The sequence below is a fragment of the Macaca thibetana genome, chromosome 5 (genome assembly GCF_024542745.1).
Source record: "Macaca thibetana thibetana isolate TM-01 chromosome 5, ASM2454274v1, whole genome shotgun sequence".
In the NCBI taxonomy this organism is placed as follows: Eukaryota; Metazoa; Chordata; class Mammalia; order Primates; family Cercopithecidae; genus Macaca; species Macaca thibetana.
The window spans coordinates 160,599,041-160,614,814 of record NC_065582.1 but is presented as its reverse complement, the minus strand read 5'-3'; the positions used below and the strand labels follow the sequence as shown (position 1 = coordinate 160,614,814).

The 15,774-nt window shown below is 44.8% G+C and overlaps 1 protein-coding gene across 5 annotated transcripts in view; it reads left to right on the top strand.

Annotated features, from left to right (window-relative positions):
- RBPJ (recombination signal binding protein for immunoglobulin kappa J region) overlaps positions 1 to 15,774 on the top strand; it is a 270,190-nt gene that overhangs the window by 152,585 nt on the left and 101,831 nt on the right. The window contains exon 1 of one of the 5 annotated variants that reach the window (XM_050790705.1): positions 4,221 to 4,391. The exons of 2 other annotated variants lie outside the window; for them this stretch is intronic. In XM_050790705.1, coding sequence (XP_050646662.1) covers positions 4,333 to 4,391 — 59 coding nt within the window. In that variant the 5' untranslated portion in view covers positions 4,221 to 4,332. Of the gene's footprint in view, positions 1 to 4,220; positions 4,625 to 15,774 lie in introns of those variants that run through there. 2 more of the 5 variants (XM_050790706.1, XM_050790707.1) reach the window with 2 other exon arrangements.

The window sequence follows — 15,774 nt, the reverse complement described above, 5'->3', positions numbered from 1 at the left end:
CAAGGCTGGATTTTTTCCTCCACCCTAATAAGCATGAGGTACTGCAGGAGACCAGGGAGTATTTCAGTCTTTATTTCAACCGCATAAGACAGACATTCCCAGAGTGGCCGTTTATAGACCTCCCCCGAGGAATGCAATTCTTTTCCCAGAGTATTAATTATCAATATTCCTTGCTAGGAAAAGAATTTAGCGACAGCTCTCCTACTTGCACGTCCATTTATAGGCTCTCTGCAAGAAGAAAAATATGGCTGTTTTTGCCCGACCCCGCAGGCAGTCAGACCTTATAGTTGTCTTCCCTAAATCGTTAAAAATCGCTAAAATCGCTGTTATTCTGTTTTTTTTCAAGGTGCACTGATTTCACATTTTTCAAACATGATTTACAATCAATTTGTGCAATAGTGGTCCTGAGGTGACGTACATCCTCACAAAGATAACAGGATTAAGAGATTAAAGTTAGACAGGCATAAGAAATTACAAGAGTATTATTAGGGAAGTGATTAAATGTCCATGAAATCTTCAAAATTTATGTTCCTCTGCTGCGGCTCCAGCTGCTCCCTCTGTTTAGGCTCCCTGACTTCTCGCTATATATATATATATGTATACACGTGCACACACACACATATATAGTTGGCTAATGGTGTTTTCATTGTTGTTTTTTCTCTGAAGTTCTAAAATGGAGAGTAAAGGAAACTCTTAAAGTTAGGTGCAGCCTCACCTACTGGTCCAACCCAGAAGTTTTTTTTTTTCGTTTTTTTTTTTTTCCAAAAAACCAACACAGGTGTTTGCTCCATAGGCCTTTTTCTTCTCCCTAGGCAGGCTGGTACTGGGGTACTCATTGCTAGTCTAGTCCCAATATTGTTTTGAACCATAGGAGGCTTAGTCTTCAGAATCATTTTTACTCTTCCCTAAAGTGGAAGACACCCCATTCATTCTACAAATACGATGCACCAGGCATTGTTCCAGAAACGAAAGCTTGAATAATGAACTAAATAGACAAAAGTCCTTACCCTCATTAAGATTACATTACGATGGAAGGAGGCAGATAGTAAAGACAACACACAAGTATGATAAATGTTATGTATGTTATGTTAGTTAATGATAGGTGCCATGGACAAAATCAAGCAGAAAGGGGGATAAGGAGTATGGGGGTCCCTCTTGGGAAGGGTGTCAGGGAAGGCCTCCCTGAGGAGGTGACATCAGGCAAAGACAAGAAAGGGGTGAGGGAATAAGCTATATGCGGGAAGAGCATTCCAGGTAGTGGAAAAAGCAAAGGTTTGGAGCTGAGAGTGTGCCTGGGGCATTCCAGGAACAGTAAGGAAGGCAGCCGGTGAGAGCCCACGGAGTGAGGGGTAGAGGAGGAGGTGAAGGCAGAGAGGTCAGGGAGGTTTGGCAGTAGGCAACATTGTCTAGGTCCTCATAGTGAAATGGGAAAGTCATGTAGGAGTTCCAGAGGACTACTGAGAATGCTCTATTAGCACAGACTGAGGGAAGGCAAGAATGGAAGAAGGGAGGACCAGTTAGGGAACTTCCTTAACCCAGGTGGGAAATAAGATGGGTTAGACTAGTAGCCAAAGAGGTGTGACAGTATTTGTGACTGTGAGTATATTCTGAAGGTGGAGCCAGCAAGATTTTCCGTCCAATCGTATCTTGGGCGTGAGTGAGAAAGGAGGCAAGGACTCCAAGGTTCTTGACATCGGTGGAAGAATGGAGTTGTCCTTTCCTGAGATGGGGGAGGGATGCAGATGGAGCATGTTTTAGGGCAAAAACGGGGAGCTGTAATTACACTTGCGATTACCATGGCTTCCCAAGGTCGCTGGGGCTCTCAGAAGGTCATGATTCCAAATTAGATCAGTGGTCTGGACTAGGCCATGACTGAAATACCTTCTTGGGATGCCAGCTCCAAGGAATATGTGCACCAAAGGCTTTCTCCTCCTCCTGAGCTATCCTGTTCCAAACCAGACTTGCACTGAAATATTGCACTAAATGCTTTTAAATGTTTTCTGCATGAATATATAATCAAAAGAATAGGCAAACACACACACACACACCTCTAAAACCTTGAAAACAACTTAAAAAGCTGGGTTTCCTCCTACTAGAGAACTCACTGTTCTCCAAATACCAAAATTCAATTCAACTCTACATTTGCGGGGCTGTGACATCAGCAGGAAGACACTGGTTCCTAGATAATGCCGGGCTAAGGCTAGTACAGAAACCACATCAGGGCCAATCTGAAATGTGGCTGATTGAAGAATGTAATCAGGAACTCACTGGATAAATGATCCAAAAGGAAGGGATGCATTTAAAACAGCAGTTACTATAGCACCTGCCGCAGCAATACGTAAAATGGGATATTGCAACAAAAATACGGAAAGGTGAAGGAAAGCAAAAAAGCCATATTAGTGGGAGGAAAAAACAGAACAGAAACTGATTTGTTAGATTACTTCAAAAGGTTAAGAAGAGACTGAGAAGAAATTTTAAGAATCGTGTCCTTAAACGGGAGCAAGAATCTATACAAGGCAACAATGCAAGAGCGCAGAGCTGTTTATTTATTTTTCTAACCAGCTCACAGGGCCAGCGGGTAGATTAGAAAGAAAACAACTAATTGCTAAAGTAGAGTAGCTAAGGAATCAGAACTTGCTTCAAAATAAGCGAAGTGGTGGCCAGACTAGGTGACTCAAGGCATGACTCAAACCCGACTCTGGGGGCTGTCTCTCAGCTCCCGGAGGCGGGGGGCGCGGCGTCTAACACATTTTAGGAAAGTACCAGGCTTGTGGAGGGCGACAGGAAACCTCCCCGGGAGATCGGCCTGGGGCTCCTCCTGCCCTAGAGCCTGACCTCTCACTCTCCGCACTGGGAGCCACTTCCAACCTCCTGGCTTCCCCTTCTTCCCTTCGAGGCTCCCCACCCCTCGTCTTCCACCCAGCGTCACAGGGCGTGTGCGTGTGTGCGAGACGTCGTGTCTCCTTCCCCGCCGCCCTCCGCCCCGTGCTCCCCGCCACGCGCCTTCCCGCCCCGCCTCCGCGGCGAGCCGCTCCCTTCCCACCCCGCCCGCGCCCGCCGCCCGCCGCCCGCCGCCCGCCTCCCGGGCACGCGCGGCACGAACGGCGCCCGGACCTGCTCTAAACAAACACCTGTCCTCCCTTGGCTCCGCGAGATTTGGAGCGAAAGCCTAGGCAACAGGGGGCACGTTCTCGCGAGGTTTAGGAAATTTCCCACGGCCGTGTTGTGTCTGAGCCGAGTAGTGGAAGGCGGTGGGAAGGAGGTGTAGCGTGAGACGCGACTGCCCGCATTGGGTGCATGCGCAGTGCCGCTCGCGCGGGCCGCGCCAATCCTGCAGCGCTTTCAGCAGGTTTCGGGCGGCGAATTCCAGTTCTCCGGGTTTTGGGGCTCCCTGCGGGAGGCAGTGCTGGATTGGGAATCTCTAGGAAAGGAAAGGGCAAAGGAGGGGAAAAATGGGGGGCTGCAGGTAGGAGGAGGGGGCGGGGTTCGGGCTCTGCACCTTGCTGTTCAATGCCCGGCGGGGCCAGGTTCGCCCGGGGGCTTCCGGCATCAGGCCGCCTGAAGCGCGATTCGGGCAGCCGGCAGCGTCTTCGGCTGTGCCAGGCCCTCGGGTGGCCCGGTTCCCTGTGCAGTAGTGGCCTCAACACACACCTGGGCTCACACACGGTGGCGGCTGCGATGGGGTCTTAGAGAGGCCATGTGGCACGCGAGCTGCAAGAGCTTTGATCAGGGCCTCTGGCCCCACTCGGAGGTGGGAGAATGTGGCTCTCAATTCCAAGGCAGTTTTCCCTTCTGGAGAGAACTACTCCGCGCCCTGGCGTGTGTCTGCGAGGTGGCCATTAGGGGTGTCTTTGCCAGAGGCCTTGACTTGACCTCATTTCACACCTAAGGAGAACACTAAGCCGAGAGAGCTCAACTGCAAAAGTTTTCCGTTTGCGGAGCTCTGGAAGGGCCTCCTCATTAGCATGGGGGTGTAATGAATGAAGACAGTTCCCGACGTGTCACTTGCCCGAACCCCAGGCACCTCTGACGCTCCTGCACCTAACGCCGAAATTAGCATAAAGGAGGCGCCCAGGGAACGTTTGAATGAATGAAAGGAGCTGGGAACCCAGAGTGAGCGGGAAGCCGCTTGGAAAACACCCATTGAGGAGGTGTTTCATCTAGGCCTGTGAAACGCGGCCCATTTTCCCAGGACCCCTCCTCCCTTCTCCTCGGCCCCGCCTCCTGACCCCTCCATTCCCCGTCCCCGTAGTAATCCCCTCCGGTTTTCCTCAGTCTCCACGTACGTCCCTCAAGGCGCGTCCCAAAACCTGGATAACCGGAGCGCTCCCCATGGACCACACGGAGGGCTCGCCCGCGGAGGAGCCGCCTGCGCATGCTCCATCGCTTGGGTAGGTTTCCAAGGGAGGCAGCGAGCAGGATCCCCTACTCTGCGGGCGGCGCGAGGCGTCTGGCTCTTCGCGGCGGCGGCGAGGGGAAAGGGAGCGCGGGGGCTGGGTGGAATCGAGGAGTGAGGAAAAAGGGAAGGGGCGGGGGAGAGGGACCAGGGAAGGCGTCGGGGGGAATCTCGCGAGGGTTGGAGTTTTGGCGAGAGTTTGTGGAAGATGGCGCCTGTTGTGACAGGGTAAGTCCGAGGGAATCGGAGCGCTGGGAACCGGGAAAGTTGCGGGCGTCTGGCAGCCCGCGGCGAGCGGCGGATTCGGGGGCCGCAGCGCGCTTGGCGTCCGGGGGCCCGCGGGGGCGGCGTCGCGTGCGCCGAGCGCGGCGGCGGCTGCGGCGTGTGACCGTGCGCTGCCTCTGCGCTGCCGTGGCTCGGGCTCCGGCGCGTGAGGGCGGGAGGCGGCGGCGAGGCCGGCGGGTGCGGGCGTGAGTGCGGCCGGGCGCGCGGGGCCCTCGGGCGCCGTGCCTCCCGCGCGCCTCCAGCGGGCCCTGCCCGGGGGACCCATGCAGCTTTGTTCCTCGCGGCCGTTGTCGCCGCCTCGCCCCGCTAGTGCCCCCGGCCCCGGGCGCTTTGTCTTTCCCCGCTGCCCCCCGCGACTCTCTACCCCCGGCCCTTTGTTTCGCCGCCTTGGGCGCTTTGTCCGACCCGTGGCGCCCCGCATCCTCTTTCCATCTCCTCCCCTCCGCTGTCCTTCCTCCCGTGCCCCTTTGTTGTGCCCCACTCTTGTCGGTAGCCCAGTGACCTGCCACAGCCCGGGCACCAGATTCCTGCCTTAATTGTTCTTCCATTGTCTTTCTCCTGTGGGTCCTCTCTCACCTTTCTCTACGGTCCTGGATCCCCCCCCGAGGCGTTGTCTCCCCCATCCATGGGCTTATTCTCTCGGCACCCCCTTCCTCTCCCGTCATCGGTTGATTTATCCACTACCCCCGGTGTACGTCTGCTGAACTGTCTCAGCCCCGGGGACTCCATCTGCTGCTTCTAAGTGCACACAGACTCTACGGTTTGTTGTTGTTTTGTGGGTCTGAAAGATGCATGGGATACTTAGTTTCCTCCTCCGCACCCCTTTTTCTCGGGATTTCTTGCACCCCCCGCCCCCCCATCGCCACCCCTTTCTTTCGGGATTAAAGCGTCTCCAATTTTCATCGCCGTCTCTTTAGTGCGGTGGGTTGTTTTGCTTGGAAACAGTAGCCCTGGAAAAAGGTCTGGTCTCTTGGTGGTTCTTGCGTCCCCCGGCCCCCGGCCCCCGCCCCCCTCCTGGTTCCTGACGGCCTAGGCCAAGGGCAGCTGTCTGTCGAAGCTTTGCATTTAGGTTGCCTGAGGATGATTGGAGGGTATCGTAGGACGGTTAGAAGGAGGCTCAAGATGTATATATGTTTTTTTCTGTTAGTGTTTGAGAATAGTTTCAGATATCCACAATGGATATTCATTTGGCATGTGAGTAGGAGTTGAGTGAATTTCCATGTTAAAAACTTGTGAGTGTTGGGGCGGAGAATTTCAGCATTTTCTAGAAATCTGGATTTAGAATTTATCAGAAACTCCTGCCTCATAAGGAAAAGGAGAGGCATTCCGGTTGGGAATTTTATATAAATGTTTTACTTTTTCTTAATCATTAGATGGTTTACAGTTATGTGCGTTTTTGCTGCTCTGTGGATGCGTGACAACCCTTCTGTCCCATCACTGGGGTTGAAATGAGGACAGCACCGAAGAGTGCAGTTTCTGATTGATGAATACTGCTTCTAGGATCTTTGTGGAAGATATTAATCAAATGCAGTAAAAAGTATACGTAAAGATGTATATTATATATATGTAATAGCCTGTAGTGAGATTATTTTAAAGACACTTCCTAGTGTTAAAGGACCCTTGAAGTGTTCTTACTGTTTTGGTAATGCTAAAAGCTTGGGGTTGTGTGAATGGGGGTGGGGGGTGTGGTGTGATGTCTTTTAATGAGTTATTCTCGTGCTAGGAATAAGAGTTATTATATTTACCAGGATTACTATGCTGAATGTATTCTTCAAGAATTTGTTTGTTTCTACTAGTTGGTCTCTACTTTTAGAAGGTATGTTACACATAAAATCATTTGGAGTGTCATTTCATTTACAAACTGAAGTTCTACAATAGTAAAGTGTTGTTTATAGAGGACATATGAGATCTACTCTAACGAGTATTGGAGCATTGGAAAGTATTTTTTTTTTTCTGGCTGTGATTAGAATTAGTAGTTTGAGTTTTAATTAATGGAAAACCATGGTTTCATGATTGATACTTAAGTTTTTTTGGTGAAAATCTGCAGTCTGGGTCGCATGAGTGGGTTTTACCAATAATCTTATGTCTCCCTTACTTGTTCTTGTACATAATGATTCTTTTGAAGGTAAAATCTTAAGCTCACTGGTTTTCTGACTGGGAGCAAAGTGTAAATACTGTGTAATAATGGAGGGTATTTTGCTCTGACTTGTACCTGTAGAATGATTACACAGACATGATAAAAGCGCTTTTACCATTTGAGTTGCGTTTTTCTTTCTAAATCGTGTAAGACTTTTACTTTGTGGTGAAATAAAACTGCTTTTAATTAAATTATAACAGCAGCATATTTCGAAATCTGGATGAGTTGTGGCTGGAGAACTTTCATTCTGAGTATTAACTATTAAAACTTTAAGTTTTATTATCCATGCATATTGCTGATGGATCTGTGATTATATTTTCAGAAAATGAGACTTGCAGTATTTTCACATCTGTACTGTTCAAAATATACACTTGTAGGCTTTAGATTTTAAGCAGTTAGATTTGTTAAAAAAATTACCTATTGTCCTATACCAACGGATTTCTGTCAATTTTTTTTTTTAAGTGGGTAAGATCAAAATTGGTTTGGTTGAAAGGCCATTCTTGCCAGATGTAATTCATTAAATAACCTTTGGCACCCTTGATGGGTAAGGCATTAGGAAAAAATTGTTTTGTTTTTTAAGTTCTTACACATCTCAGTCTTCTGTTCATTTTTAGAAATAAAATCCAGGACTTGGCTTTAAAACATTATTTTGCATTTTGCTTCCTCCTAATACTAAATTTCATGTTATTTCAACTAGGGGCAGTATTTTCTCATGGATTGACTAAAAGTTGTTATTTTTGGCATCTGGCTTTGTGATTATTTCCAAGTTACTCTACTTCCCCTGGGCCAGTTTCCTAACTGTGTAGTAAAATGGGAATTATAATAACTTGCCACATCTGCACAGGATTGGTATGCCTTAAGGTTCGCAGAGAGCATCCTTGGATGAAAACTGTGGGGAAGGTCTATGAATTGTTACTGAAATAAGCTAATGTGACTTCATATTTTATAGGAAGTCAAATAGGTTTTTAAATTATTGGCAAGACACAGTAGCAATAGTGGGATTTTTTAAAATCCCAAATATGTATTATAGTATGGGTAATAAAACAGATACCTTTATTCCTGCTCCCCGTAAACTTATAGGGAGAGAGACAAGTAAAACAAATTACAGGGTGATGTGTCGTGTGTGTGTGTGTGTGTGTGTGTGTGTGTATGTGTGTGGTGTGAAAGATTGAAGTTCTGTCAGACTCAAATGTAATAACATAAAATTATGGGATGCTTTCCTCTTTTGTTTTCTGCATGTAGCAATATCTTATTTATTTATTTTATTTTATTTTTTGAGACAGGGTCTCATTCTGTCATCAGGCTGGAGTTCAGTGGCGCAATCTTAGCTCACTGCAACCTCCACCTCTTGGGCTCAAGCGATCCTCCTGCCTCAGCCTCCTGAGTAGCTGGGATTACAAGCGTGCACCATCACACGTGGCTAATTTTTGTGTTTTTAGTAGATATGGGGTTTCGCCATGTTGGCTAGGCTGATCTCAAACTCCTGACCTCAAGGGATCTGCCCACCTTGGCCTCCGAAAGTGCTGGGATTACAGGGTGAGCCACCATGCCTGGCCTGCATGTAGTAATATTTAACAAATGGTAGTACAACATGCTTTCACTGGACTCTAAGCTAAGTCTGTTAATAGCAGTGATTAATTTTAAATATGCCTTATATTTGCTAGTGCTTTGTTATTTGCTCTTAATAATTTCTAATAACCATGACTATAATTTCAGATTTGACTCTTGGCCCTAGAAAAGTGTTTTGCATTTGAGGAACACTCTGTAGATACTTACTGACTGAATGAAACCTGTTGCTTCTCTGTTCTTGGTAGATGATACCATATGCCATTTGGTTCCCAAAGCCATGATTCCTGATTCCTCTCTCACCAACCTTTACATTTAATTACTGAGAACTGATCATTTTTCCTTCTAAAAAATCTCTTGTATCTGTTTCCCTTATCCTCACTGCCACAGTTCATGCTGTCATTTCTCACCTGGTTTACTGCGACGTACTGACAGCCTCTTTCTGCTTCTCGAGTCACCACCTTTATCCAGCTTCCACATGTAGCAGAGCAGTTTTTCTAAAGAGCAAATCTGATCACTGCTTAATCTAAAAACCTTTCAATGGCTCCCCCTAGCAGCCTTCATTAAGAGAGGCAACAGAGTGGAGGGTTCTGAGCTCACATTTAGTATTTAATCTGAACTGGGTTCCAGGTCTGACTCTGGCACTTAAAACCCCTGCCACTTAAACTCCTGTAACATTGACAAGTTAATCTCTTTATCAGTTGCAAGATAATTATTCCTAACTCAGAAAGTTGTTGTGAAGATTAAACGAAATAATGTATGAAAGCATTTAGCAGAATTCCTGGCACGTAGCAAGCGCTCAAAAGATGTTAGCTGGGGCCGGGCGCGGTGGCTCAAGCCTGTAATCCCAGCACTTTGGGAGGCCGAGACGGGCGGATCACAAGTTCAGGAGATCGAGACCATCCTGGCTAACACAGTGAAACCCCGTCTCTACTAAAAATACAAAAAAAAACTTAGCCGGGCGAGGTGGCAGGCGCCTGTAGTCCCAGCTACTCGGGAGGCTGAGGCAGGAGAATGGCGTGAACCCGGGAGGCGGAGCTTGCAGTGAGCTGAGATCCGGCCACTGCACTCCAGCCTGGGTGACAGAGCGAGACTCCGTCTCAAAAAAAAAAAAAAAAAAAAAAAGATGTTAGCTAATATGGCACATAGGATCCTCCATAACTATTTCATTTTCATCTTCTTCAGCTGAGTTGTTTGCCATTTTCTCTCCATAATCAGTGCTCCAGTCATATTTAAGTATATTCTGCATGAGCTCAGCGGCTTAACACCTTCTTGTGTATGAAAAGTAATGGCCCTTAGTAGGTTATTTCTCAAGACTAAGGGAATATTCTAACCAGATCTGTCAGACTACATTTGGTGCCTGGCTGTATAAATACTATATATTTAATACAGTATTAAATGCTGTATGTAATTCTCTTGGAAGCATGATACTAAGTTGTAATTTTCACACCCAAATGTTGTTATTTGGTGGCAGGTAGCGTTTATATTCTTACACTTAGAAGATTGTCTATCACATGATAGAGACTCAGCAAAAAGTTTTGAATGTAGGACACAGTGCTTTGAAATCTTGATGAGACATGGTTCATGTGGCACAATTTTATAATTGTGTGTTTGTATACAGTATATGTGTGTCTAATTCATATACATGTATAATTTATATATAGGTATTTGACTTTGGTTCTATAAGGAGTGATTGCTGAAGTACCCAGAAGAATTGATATTTTCAGCCACAAGCAGTCTCATAACCCCTGAGAACATTATAGCAAGGCTCTTAGGCAAAAGTTTTTGTTTTTTGATTATTAGAAAATACTACATTATATTTGTACAAAACTGACAAGTTTAAATTTCACTTTTGTTTTTATATTATTAGCTGTCAGTGTTTATCAAAAGATTCCAATATTTTTAAGTGTTTTCCGTACTAGATGGCTAGGGATGTGCATTAGATTATACCATAGAACACTGTAGACTGCTTTTTGGGGAATCCATGCCATAGAACCAAATAATAAGTTGATAATCTACAGGGAGACTCAGGTCTCAGGGACATATTACTCACAGATAATTTCTTTTTTTTTTTTTTTTTTTTTTTTTGAGACGGAGTCTCGCTCTGTCGCCCAGGCTGGAGTGCAGTGGCCGGATCTCAGCTCACTGCAAGCTCCGCCTCCCGGGTTTACGCCATTCTCCTGCCTCAGCCTCCCGAGTAGCTGGGACTACAGGCGCCCACCACCTCGCCCGGCTAGTTTTTTGTATTTTTAGTAGAGACGGGGTTTCACCATATTAGCCAGGATGGTCTCGATCTCCTGACCTCGTGATCCGCCCGTCTCGGCCTCCCAAAGTGCTGGGATTACAGGCTTGAGCCACCGCGCCCGGCCACAGATAATTTCTTTAAACTTCAGGTTCTACCTCTGTAAAATAGGGGATGGTAATTATATTTTATCTGTCAGGCACATTGTGACTGTCAACGTAAATTTTGTGAAATTATAAGGTCAAATGAAACAGTGTATGTGTAAGTGACTTGTAAACAGTAAAGCATTCTATACGAATATTTTAATTACTATAAGAATCAGTTTCCTCTGGTAACTTTTCAGCTTGAGCAGAGCTCAAGATGGACTTTTTAGACTGCAAGCCGTGGTTTTGTGGGTCATGTTTTAGGAAGGCAACAGTGTATTTGGTGCAGAGGACCGCAACGCTTGAAATATGTGCTTTGGCATTTTAAGCAGACATTTGTTAAATTACTGCTTGACCACGGATGTTGTCATTGAGTCACCCCCAGCTTTTTGGGGTCTACTTCTTACTGCTCTCTTCTCTGCTTGGGTAGCTGTAACAATATAGGAATGTTGAATGTCTAGCTGCTACTATCTCTCAGACACTTATCCTACCCACAGTTCTGTATGCCTCTTAGGCCTGGCACAACATCATGGTGTTGCTTATGCCTCATTAGACCTGCTGCTTAATTGAATTAAATGATATCCTAACGGTCTAAAAAGGGTAACGTATTTCCCGAACATGTCACATTTACTGTAGGAGGTTGGGGAAGGTGTCACAGGCACCGTAAGTGGTAGTAATTACCTATCTGTATAGATATTTGTGTAATTTTGTTGTGTTGAGACAATGCATAGTGGTAAGTATGAGAGCTTTTCGTCATATTGGTGAAGTTTATGGCAATCTTGGGAATATTTATACTATTTTAAGTTTACAAAAAATAAAATACAGAAAACATTTTTTTTAGGTATTCTGAGTTGCAAGAGCTTTGCAGTGAAAGCTGCATCTATTTGATGTGAAGCGGAATACACTTAGAAAATCAACCCTGGAGGTGTTTTTTTTTTTTTTTTGTATTCAGTAGTCTCAGCATAAGAGCTAATGCATTGTTAATGAGATGATAATCAGAGTTGTAAGTGAATAAGAATAGTTTCTCATAAAAAGGTTACATAACAAGAGAAAAAATATTTAATGTTGGGCGAAGTAGCTCAGGCCTGTAATCCCAGCACTTTGGGAGGCTGAGGCAGGAGGATTGCTTGAGCCCAGGAGTTTGAGGCTGCACTGAATGGTGATCATGCCACTGCACTCCAGCCTGGGTGACAGAGCAAGACCCTGTCCCAAAAGAAGAAAAATTTTTCACTCTATAAAACTTTTTTATAAGTATGGTAAAGATTTTGTTACAGAAGTACAGTATTGCTTTATGAAATATAATGTAATGTAGATTTTTTTTTTTTTAAATAATGTGAACAGCTTATTATGGAATAGCTTAATTTCCTCCAGCACATACTAGCTTTAGATTGGTTTGCATAAATAGAACAAAGGTATATGTTCCCTTTTGGAAAACTGCAGATCTGCTAAGATTGTGCCTGATTTTGCCAGCATATTTTTTCACATCTTTTTAAAAAAATTTTTTTAAAAATTTGAGTGATAAAATTTTTCATGCAAAAAATTACCTAGTTCTGTACAAAGCTCCTAATCCATACACATCATTTGGAGTAAGCAGAAACATTTGGGTCCTAAGATATGTAGGAACGGTGTTAAGGAAAATGTTAATAGTATAACCATGTTTTAGTGGCTCTCCTTTTAGTACTGTTTTAAAAACAATGTATTTATTAAATAAGCAGTTGAACACTTATTAGGTATAAGACACTGTTTGTACTGGTCTTATAAAGATGGCTAAGAAATGGTTTGGTGAAGCTCATGACTTGGTAGAGAGTACACAGGCAATTATTATGTAAGGGAGATTATGACAAGTGCTGTAACAGATATTTAGTGTTGGTGGGAACACAGATGTGAATGATTATCTTCAGTTGGAGGGAGTTCATAGAAAAGGTGAGAGTTGATAGAGAGTGATGGGAAATTAAACTGGAAGAGTGATTGGGAGCCTCTTGGAAGATCTTGAGTGCTAAACAGATTATTTGGTTTTTTTTGGTTGGTTGGTGTTTTTTAGAGACAGTCTCATCTCTCTGATGCTCAGCCTGGAATACAGTGGCACAGTCATACTTCACTGCAGCCTCAACATCCGGGGCTCAAGGGATCCTCCTGCCTCAGCCTCCCCAATTGCTAGGACTATAAGTGTGCGCCACCAAACCCAGGTGTGCACCAGCAACCCCAGCTAATTTAAAACATTTTTTTTTGTAGAGATAGCCTTGCGTGTTTTCCAGCCTGGTCCAGAACTCCTGGGCTCAAGTGATCCTTCTGCCTTGGTTTCCCAATGTGGTGTGATTACGGATGGCCTAAGGTGATTATTTGAATATTAATCAGGGATGCAGAGGACGGGGTAGGGTATTGAGGCTTTTTTTTGACGGAGTTTTGCTCTGTTGCCCAGGCTGGAGTGCAATGGCCAATGGCGCGATCTCGGCTCACCGTAACCTCTGCCTCCCGGGTTCGAGTGATTCTCCTGCCTCAGCCTCCTGAGTAGCTGGGGCTACAGGCATGCGCCACCACATTCGGCTAATTTTATATTTTCAGTAGAGATGGGGTTTCTCCATATTCGTCAGGCTGGTCTCGAACTCCTGATCTCAGGTGATCCACATGCCACAGACTCCCAAAGTGCTAGGATTACAGGTGTGAGCCACTTTTCCTGGTGGCATTGAAGGTTTTAAGATGAGGTCAGGCTGGATGTAAACATTGTAAAATAGATTGGAATTGGTGGACACCATAAGATAAATATAATCAATCTGATTTTGGTGGTGGGACTAGGAATGAATAGGCCAAGAAGCTCTTTTTGAGGCAGGGTAATATAGGGAGCTTTGGAATAATTGTACTGTAAGTCACTAAAATAAGTTTGTGGCTATGAGCATTTCACTTAAGCTAGATCTTTTCCTTTGTCTAAAAAATGGAAGAAAATAATACTTCATGGTATCGATGTGAGGATTAATAAGATAAGAGATAGAAAATGCCTAGCTTAGTTTTGGTAATAGTAGGTGCTCAATAAATAGGTTCTCCTTACCCCTTTTCTGAAGTGTAGAATTTAAAGGATAAGATGGGAGTGGGGTACATCCCCATCAGAAAGGAGGGTAGGAAAAAACCTGAAATTAAAACCTGGGTGATAAAAAAATCAGGAAAGGAAAAGTTCTGAGTAAGGTGAACAGATTTAAGAGAACCTTCTTAACACGGTGTTGTGCTTATTGTAGGTCTTTAATAAATGCCGGATGCTTATTTTTGCATACTTCTGTTACACTTAACATTGTTCTGCAGTTATATACATTTATCTGTAATTGATTGTCTAATCTGTCAGTGAGCTTCATAAGAAAAGGAACAATTATTTTACTTACCTTGCACAATTGTGGAGCACCTACCATCTGCCAGAATGTTATTTTCTGGATGAATATGGCTTGAGCAGATTTGGTAATATATAACACTTGCCACTAGGTGGCTCCTAGTCTAAGTGATAAGGCTGATATTCAGCGTATATAGGTTTTTCTGTGTAGAAACTGACCCCCTCCCTGGATTATTTTCACTTTTTTGCCTTTTCTGTACCTATATTTTTTGAAGTGGAATATGAAACACATATTTAGAAAACTCATTTAGACTGTTGAAAATTAGAAAAGTATAATTAGAGTATGTCCTGTAGAAAGAAGCACAATGGAAGCACAATCAAATTCACAAGTGAACAAAGCACATTCCCCATCTCTCAATGTGCTTAAAGTGAAGCATGATGGTTTGATTTCAGGCATTGTTTTTTGTTGTTATGACTTCCTTCAAAGAAAGATATTGTGAGGATTTGTTTCCTTTTTTTTTTTTTTTTTTTGAGACGGAGTCTCGCTCTGTCACCCAGGCGGGAGTGCAGTGGCCAGATCTCAGCTCACTGCAAGCTCCGCCTCCCGGGTTCATGCCATTCTCCTGCCTCAGCCTCCCGAGTAGCTGGGACTACAGGCGCCCGCCACCTTGCCCGGCTAGTTTTTTTGTATTTTTTAGTAGAGACGGGGTTTCACCGGGTTAGCCAGGATGGTCTTGATCTCCTGACCTGGTGATCTGCCCGTCTCGGCCTCCCAAAGTGCTGGGATTACAGGCGTGAGCCACCGCGCCCGGCCGTTGAGGATTTGTTTCTTAAGAAGATTTGATGAACGATGATGAAGTATGGTGTGTATTGATGCTGGGCTGTGATTCTCTGTGCTCTTATTTATATTATACTGTCTCTGTTGAGGAGTAACATGCCATCGAATGGTAACTTACATAACATAGAAAGGTAACTACATCCTATGTGACACGTGTGATATATATTATTAAATCCATTAGATTCAGGAAATTTTAGAGCCGGAGAAGACCTTTCTAATCACGTATTCTAAAAGTACCCACTCATTTACACAGACAGGTTAGATAATGCCTGGGACACATTCAGTGACTGAGCTAGTTTCTGGTTTGTTTTAGAGGGAGGGGAAGGCCTATGTTAGTCTTTTTTTTTGAAACAGGGTTTGCTGTCACCTAGGCTAGGATGCAGTGGTGCTATCATGGCTTACTGCAGCCTCAATTTCCTGGGCTCGTAATCTTCCCACTTAGGCTTCCTGAGTAGTTGGGACTAGTTGCATGCCACCATGCCTAGCTAATTTTTGTAGAGATGGGATTTTGCCATGTTGCCCAGGCTGATCTTAAACTTCTGGGCTCAAGCGCTCAAGCTATCTGCCGGCCTCAGTCTTCCAAAGTGCTGGGATTATAAGTGTGAACCACTGTACCCCACCTTATGTTTTTTTTTTTTTCTCCCCATACCTTTCTATTTATCTCACTCAGCTGCCTTTTAACATTACATGCATTAAAAAAAAAAAAAAAAGCTCTTTTTTCTCATATGTGCAGACTTAGAGCAAGACTGCAAATCCCTCAGCTCCTAAACCTTGATGGGTAGAGTGCCACGGCCAGTGTTGCTTCATTAAATGGTTAGCTCTGAGCCTGCCTGTTCTTTCGTCGTTTGCTGTGT